At 39.1% G+C, this 8,375-nt stretch overlaps 1 protein-coding gene across 2 annotated transcripts; it reads right to left on the bottom strand.

Annotated features, from left to right (window-relative positions):
• Nucleotides 1-358: 358 nt before the first annotated feature.
• Nucleotides 359-8,358, bottom strand: hbp1 (HMG-box transcription factor 1). Of its 2 annotated transcripts, none has more exons than XM_080864696.1 (11): nucleotides 8,283-8,358; nucleotides 6,741-6,904; nucleotides 6,472-6,649; nucleotides 6,015-6,135; nucleotides 5,769-5,883; nucleotides 5,221-5,339; nucleotides 4,219-4,375; nucleotides 3,928-4,072; nucleotides 3,448-3,735; nucleotides 1,407-1,548; nucleotides 359-1,267 (listed from the first exon to the last, which is right to left on the bottom strand). In XM_080864696.1, the coding sequence occupies exons 2-11, from the start codon at nucleotides 6,877-6,879 to the stop codon at nucleotides 1,250-1,252; spliced, it is 1,422 nt and encodes a 473-aa protein (XP_080720822.1). In that variant the 5' UTR covers nucleotides 6,880-6,904; nucleotides 8,283-8,358; the 3' UTR covers nucleotides 359-1,249. The 2 variants fall into 2 exon arrangements, with proteins under 2 accessions (XP_080720822.1, XP_080720823.1); XM_080864697.1 differs by having other exon boundaries at nucleotides 8,268-8,289.
• Nucleotides 8,359-8,375: the final 17 nt, after the last annotated feature.

The raw sequence follows: 8,375 nt of genomic DNA, 5'->3' as shown, positions 1-8,375 counted from the left end.
AGATTAGACAGACAGACAGACAGACAAACGGGCGCATGCCAAGGTCAGATTCCACTGAGCATAAGATTCAGCTAAAACCTTTAACGCTGCTGTCATTCAGCACAAGAATGAATTCGGCACACTTCCAACTTTGTACATGGTGGCTTTGGTGTGGTAGACAAACAAAAGATTAAACTGCATTAACCTGTGATGAAACTGTCAGTCTTTCCCAGTTGGACTTTCAGCTCAGTGAATATTAAGAGCTTTTAAAACTTGCTCATGTAGGAAACTGATAATTACTCAAAGGATTACCAGAACAAGCTATAAACACGTCAAAATATATTCACACTTAAAGCCAATCACCAAAGAAACACACAGCTGGAGAGAATTTTAAAAAATTATTTATAATATGATACAAGGATATTTTGTGCAAGAGGTTGTTGGTGCTGTAAAACCTGTACATTATGAACAAAAGCATTTAAAACTTAAGAGAAACCTGAAAGCAGAGCATGGCTGCTGGGCCACGATTGTGTCAAATGGCTAACTGTCAAGAGACGAGCTGTATTATACAGTTTCCCCCTGTATACAATGGCTGTATAGGATTAGATTACATATTTATATAAAGTGCAGAAGAAATAAACACTTACAGTGAAAGCCTGAAGTGCTTTATGACTGAGTATAAACCCACCACCGCATGCGGAAAGCCCTGTCATCATGTGACCGGGTGGTCGGGCAAAAACGACCTAAAGACTTGCAGGGCAGTAATCACAAACTGTTCGCCATAGTTCAGCGGCAGAATATGCTGTATACTGTAATACAAAATGTTTTAATAGATTATCTATCTGTGCAATATACTGAATATTAAAAATATCACTATGAACAGGTTTGAAAAAGTTATCTGAAATTCCCCCTTTTGTCTTTTTTTTTTTTTTGACTGAAGCATAGCACCACAGGCTCTCATGTTTTCCCACCACTAGATATGAAATAACCTGAAATTCATTCTTATTTCAGAGGAATAAGACCATTTTTGACATTAAAGATATAAGAAAATATATGCACTGTTAGTGACTAGATTAAATGCTTTGTATATATATCTCATAACTCTGTTTTGTCACTATAATGTTTCATGGTTATAAAAAGCAAGTGAATTCAGCATCACAGTCGAGTCTCAAGAATACAGGAGAGCAAAGAGGCATCAAGCGGTCCATCAGACTCTGTCCAGCACCTCTCCATGCCAAAACAACAGCAGCCAGGGATGTGGGTAGATTATCTAGGTCTGCTGGGAACCCTGTGCAAAGACAACAGGAGTTGTAGATACACAGCAGACTGGACCCATGTTTAAAACCATAAAAATGCAATGTCAGTGTGCAATGTGGAATCGGTTGTGAAATAGAAATCGGTGCGTGATATCTGATTTTGGTCCTTACCGAGTTGGTTCTTTTACGTTTCCAACAGTCTGGATTGAGCCTTTTCTGCTCTTCGGCCAGGGCCTTGGCCTCCATGGTGTACATCCTCCTCTCCTCGTTCTTCATCTTCTTCCACTTGTCACCCAGAATGACACTAATGGCTCTGGAGCGAAAGGTTAGAGACAAATCGAGATTCAGTTTTTCAGATTTTTGACATGCCAGAATGTGTCTTTGTTTTCCTTTTAACACCGTCCCGTTTGCTCCTTCTGTCCAGGATATAGAAAAAGCGGCCCGCATACGTTTGATTAAGAAGTGAAACTAAATGTCTTTAGAAAAAAAATGTAATTTAATTTAATCTAAACACTGTCAGCTGTCAGTGCTAAATCTGTGACAGAGTTTTAGAGTGGAACCCCAAGGTGTAGATTAGCCTCATCTACATCTAATGTTTCATGTCCACTCTAACTTTTGACCTAAGAAAATAAAAACAGCTACACTTGGTTTTACTATTGCTTTTTTAACAATTAAAGCTGGTAAGCCATCTGTGGGTGGAGAATAAAGCCTTAATTATAATGTGCTGGGAGACGTGTGTCTTCATACAGGGTTTGGGTTCCTAAATGAGAATAGAGTTTTAGTCCTTCTGGTTTTCTACGACTTGTTTACAGCTTGTCTACATATCAGAAATTCTAACCCACCACTGAATGAACAGCTTCTCTATCAGAAGCATGACCCACAGTGGCTCTGCTGTTTTGTTTTGTTTTTTTGTTTGTTTGTTTTGGGGGGGAAAGTTTGGGTTTCTTGGAGTGTTATTTTATCCTTGCTGTCAGGGCTACAGTGGCCAATAAGGAATTATCTTTGTGTTCAACTACAAGGCAACCTCTAACACAAGTTGGCGTGGGAAGGGAGACACAAAGCGACCATAAAGCTGTGGGCATTTTGAATCATGTGAAACTGTTCCACATGTTCCTCCGTTGACCTGGGGTCACAATAACCCATTTGGCAAACAGGTCAAAGGGATACATTTTGATCCAAGGTCACAGAAAAATTCAAACTAAAGGTCTGATAAAAATTAAATAATTAAAAACATCTAACCAAAGAACATCTAACCATGACAGGGGGTTGGTTTATCAAGTCACTTAATGCTCACCTATGACTCATTCAAGCATTTAAAAAAAAAAAATTTTTTTTTTTTAAAAATCCATCTTGAGCAAATCTGAAAGTCATGTCCCTGAAAAAAGTGCATCAAAGCTCTGGCTGTTAAGTTAATCCATCTATTGCTCAATGAAACCTCATCAGAAGTTATCTCAATTGCACTCAAGAGTCCATTATTAAGGAAGGGAAACAAGGAGGAAAGGCTGAGGTATGCCAAATCAGAAGTAGAAGTAAAGTGAAAATCAGTGAGAACAGGTCTGATGGATCCAAATGTAAAAGTTCAGGTTCAAATCATCGTCAATATGCACAGAGGAGGTAAAACGTAGAGTGTCTACAGCCACCTGTAAAGTATGGTGGAGGCTCTGTCATGGTTTGGTGCTGCATTTTAGCCAGTGCTATTGGAGATCTTGTCAAAACTGATAAAATTATGAAAGGTAATGACAGATTTTGATCACAATAGAACACGAACAGTCATGGTTTGGGCTCCCCAGAGCTCTGACCTCAACATTGTTGAAGCAGTGTGTGATCATCTTGAAAGAAAACAAAACAAAAGAAAACATGCAACATCCAAAAAAAGAGCCTTGAATGTCCTTCAAGAAGCCTGGAGAACTATTCCTAAAGAAATGACCAAAAAAAAAAAAAAAAAAAAAAAAAAGAGTTCAGTCTGTATTGAAAAATAAAGATGTTGATACCAAATATTGGCTTTCAGCCTTGTTAGAATTGTACAGACTGAGTCTTTGCCTTACATAATCTATATATTTCCAACTATGTTTGCACGTTTCATGAAATTATTGCACTTTTTTCATATTTTCCTAGCAAAATATAGAAAAATTAGTGGTGGCACAAGACTTATGCACAGTGCTGTAACTGGGAATATCTGTAAGTATATTGTATTTCAGTGACATTTGCACACCTGTTGTCCTTTCCAGGATACATCTGTGTGTACTCCACCCTGTACTTCTTGGCAAAGAGCATGAAGGCATTCATTGGCCGCTTGCATTTCGTAGGTGTGGCACCACTGGCTATCCCTGAGTTGTGGCTCCTGTTCGATTTGCTACTGGAGGAGTGAGGGGAGCTGGAGCGCTCGAGTTTATCACAGTCTGGACTGACAGCACCCCCACTGGACAAGGAGGCCCTCCGTTGACGAGCCATGCTGCTCAGAACATACACCGCTGAGGAATCTAGTGGGGTAAAGTCATAGCTGCAGGAGACAGAAAGGAAGGATTCAATTAACCAATCAATAACCAGAACCTTCTTCTGGTGTGTGGAACAAACAGTATTTCTAAACAGCCAGGTTTCATGTGAAAATATTTACAACTACTTTGACTTATCATGTATCCAAGTGAATGTGAAACGACTGCAAAAAAATTACATGACCATCTAAAGAGCATACCTTCTGAAAGTGTCAAAGACGACTGAGTCATCACAGTTAATGGCATCTGGGTGGTTTGGCGGCAGGCACACATCACCCAGCTGCATCTCATAGCAAGGGATCCCATGGTGCACCACAGTAAGACTTGGATAAAAGGAAGACCACCCTGAAACAGGATATTATATATTAGTTTGATCCTAAAGGTGTTTACTGAAATGCAAAAACTAAATAGATTGGATTCAGCAAATTGTTTAAGTGGAAGATTCTAACAGCAAAGATCAATTTAAAAGGAAAGAACATGTGTTTTTGTACCTTTGTTTTTGACAAAAAAGGGGTGATCCAATCGGCATTCAGCTGTTAGCAGGCCTTCATCTTGTGAGCCCGGGTCAAAGGTCAGTTTCAGAACTGCCTGCCCAAAGGATAATGTCTCCTCGTGGTTCACCAGTTTAAGCCCATCAGAGCCATATCTCTGTAAAGGAAACATAAATGCAGATAAGAAATGTTTCTATTAACTGGAAAAACGTGCATGACAAATTCACTACCAGAGAAGAATTAGTGTAGATACAAATCAGTGTCCAACTGCTTAAAGACTCAGTACGCGAGACACCCACAGTGCTTAATGTAATAGACCACCTGTGATTAAATTTTTTTTTTTTAATTAAAAAAAAATTTAAAAACCAAATATTTTTAGAAATCTGTCAAAAACTAAAAATAACTGAATTCATGTTTTTATACCCAAACTTCAGCCACCACTGGAGAATTTAGAAATTACTCAAGCGTAATATTTGACCACTAAAGCTCATTTTTCTGTTCGGGAATGCAGTTAAATTTATTTTAATTAACAAATAATAATTTGCTTTAATATTATTAATATTTATTTATTATTTATTTATTTTGCAAAACCGGAAATTTGAAAATTTGTGGAGTAAAGACACTAAATTGATTAAACAGTTTGTACACACTGGTGGATCGACCATTACAGAAACATAAAAGATCATTTTAGTTATTACCAATACTGTTAATTTAGGACAGCTGTGGCATAAACCTTACTTGGGTGATAGTCTAATAAATTAGTTAATTACTTTACACCAACACACACATATATATATATATATAAAAACGACCATTGCTGCAAATCATTTGAGACTCATTTGTGCACACAGTTACTCAAATTTACTGTCAGTCACTTTCTATAAAGTACAAAGTAAACTACATATTATAAAGCACCTTATACAAGTGTCCACAATGATTTACTCATCTAGTCAGACTATCAGAATTTGTAAGACATACTAAAGGCACCATACGTTGCCATACCTTGAAAGAGGATGAGGATGGAGGCATGCTTTCATCATCTGAGTCATCATCCGAATCCCCGAGTTCATCAGCTTCCTGCCACTCCACATTTGGACCTCGATGGAAGCGCAGACGAGTCCCTGAATAGCAACAGAACAATGAAGCATGACAAATTAGCATAAGTGTGCTGATGTTGCAGAGAGGATGCTAGAAACTGGATGCAATGCTGCTGTTTGGACACCAGAGGTAAGAACTGGTCTTCTTTGCAATTTGTGCTAATCCTAGTGGAAGAAAATGTTAACAAAATCATCCTGAATGAATCTCTAGTTGTCCTCAGCACATTTTGAAGGATTTTCCTGCCTTCATCAAGTGATGACATTTGAAAAAAAAAGTGAATTTTGCATTCATGTTTAAATATCAAGCAAACACTATGAGGAATTTTCAAGACAATTGTTTCAAGTACTTCAAACGTTCACCATTAACTCCAACATGTGTGACTGAATTGACTTCTAGGTGTGTGTGTGTATGCACTGACGGATGCATATGGTCATGTATTCTTATTTATGCACCTTTTAGGAAACAATGCCAGGCTGTGGAGGGCCAAGAGTGAGACCATGCCATGTCTTCATCATCAGAAAACGATGATGACATTGAGAAAACCCCAGACTCTGATTCACTGCTGGCCTGTTTTTGATAATTAAGAAAGACAAATTACAATCATATCAGCATTGAGACAGGTTGAAAATCCATGCTGAGTCTGTCAGAATGAATGATTATCAGGTTTTTGAGTGAGAATGTTAGAAATGAAAGGTTACCCTGACACGCCTGCGCTCCCTGAGGTGGCCTCTGGACGGGTTGGGTGCACTACTGGCTAACGGGGGCCGGGCATAGGAATGTAAACTATTGCTGTTGCCAAAGATGTGAACTGGAGATGATCTGAAAAACAGTGATAATGTCACAAACATCAGTAGTTAGTTTGTTACGCAAGTAGATATATTTGTCACACACTCAAATGCACTTATATGCAGCTTTATGTGATTCTTTTGTAATTAAAACAGATTTTGCTCAGTCTTGGTCATAATGTTGCATGTCCCAACTGCAGTTAAAAATCTGCACAATTTTAGGGGCTATTTTTGCTGTTGTTCTGCTAAACTGCTACTCTTAATCTTGTGAAATTACCCCCAGGTGTACTGGGGTGTACTGTTACTACATGTGTAAAGGCGTCTCTGTGTTTACATCACACATGCAGGCATTCCTTAAACATCTACAAACCTTTTGTGTGGGGCGTCCTTCAGTAGAGGGCTCTGAGGACTGGTGGCTATGTTGGCCAACTCGGCAAGCCAGTTGGTGCTAGGAGAGCAGCTGAGCTCCTGGTGAGACACTGCTCCAACTTGAAATAACCTCGGAGACCTCTGGTCCTCCTCCACCTCCTGCAGCTCTGGCATGTCGTCTAAGGAGATAATTCAGTACTTTTCATACGCATATCTGAAGGGTTCGGTTTGCTTAACTGCAGACTGCACATTCTTTTTGGCTAGTTTTACCATACTCCATGTGGCACCCAGGAGGGGAAGGCAGGTCCTCATTACACTTGAGCGGATCGAACGACTCGTCCATTTTCAAGATGTTCGGTTTCCTCTCTTTCAAAATAAAAAACGGGCTACTGTCCAGCTTACTCAGCATCCATCGTCATACTCTGACACATCATCTGGTTTTGGGCAAAACCAAAAGACAAAGTTAGAGCTAAAATGGAGCTACTGCTGTCATCTGAATCAGGGCTGTGCAATAACCAGTTGCACTTGAAGCCCTTGAGGCAACTGTTGTTGTAATTTTGCACTATATATAAATATATAAATAAAAATTTAGCTCCGTTGAATTGAAATATGAACTAAATCAAAATAAAGTCTTTGCAGTTATAAAGTTGTATGTATGTCTGCGTTTGTTTGTTTTTTTATGGTAATATGGTTTGAAAGAATAATCAACTGAAAGAAAAACACGACTATAACACCCATGAGCTATCAAAGATCATCACCACAGCAAAACAAAAACACCACAGTTAGTACTGAATCATTGCATATCACGTATGACATCAATATTACGGAAAAGGCACAAAGCCTTTGGGAACTCCTTTGTCTCTGAATCGACACAGCAAACCTCTGTGAATAGTCATGTGACTCCCTGCGTGGAGGCCTTGTTTATAAACTTAAAAGGGTTTGACGCATGCGTACCAGAGCTCATTCATTCATAACTGCGCAGCGAAAGCGAAAAATACCAGAAATTCGTCTTAAAAAGTGTCTTACCGACGGTGGAAAACATCGATTTTGAAAACAAAAGTATGTGAGTGTCAATGACAAAGTAAAATATATCATTCTTATTGGGAATTTATATTGTGTTAATCGACAAACAATGTATGGAAAATCGTTAAAATATAAAGGTGACCGTGACTTCCTGAATTTAACACATTTAAATGAAAAACTGACGAACACTAACGGTCTGCCAACCGATCAAAGGCCGCAGGTTCGGAGACACCGTTGTTTCGACTTCGTAAGCAAGGATACACGAACAACATAATACCGTTCAGAAAACGCTTCAACAGTCTTATATTGTCGAAAAAGACGGTTGGGGACTCGGCCTGCTCTTTCTCCAACATTTAAATGCAGCAGTACTTTCCTTCGCTCAAACCTCGAAGCTCTGGGGTCTAACACTGTAAACAAAAGAATGTCAACAAGTTGAGGCATGACGCAACATCTTTGCCCCGTTCAAAATGAATGACACGAAAACCTATAGAAGCATTTTGACGGCATTTTCACACTATTCAAAGCATATTCTACTAATTTGAAGACTTGTTTTAATACAAACAACTGCTGTCGGATGGGTTTCTTGCAACAAAAACAACGAGCGTCACAACGGAGAAAAAAAAAGCCCCACTGTCGATCTCAATCTTTTAGTCGACGTCAAATTAACGCGTGACAACCTCGCTTAAACATTATACAATAATTGCAAAGACACGAGTCTCACGTGGACCGAGTTAAAAATTACTTTCAACCGTTTATTTCTTCGAAAAAACTCACCAACTTCCCACTTACCAGAGCTGTCGACATCAAGTAACTCTGTGGCATTCACTCGAGGGGAGGGATTGAATGGCTCCAGAGGAAGCTCCCCATTGGTGCGTAACAACG

This window comes from Rhamphochromis sp. 'chilingali', assembly GCF_963969265.1.
Source record: "Rhamphochromis sp. 'chilingali' genome assembly, chromosome: 2".
NCBI lineage: Eukaryota > Metazoa > Chordata > Actinopteri > Cichliformes > Cichlidae > Rhamphochromis > Rhamphochromis sp. 'chilingali'.
This window is presented reverse-complemented; position numbering and strand designations above follow the sequence as displayed.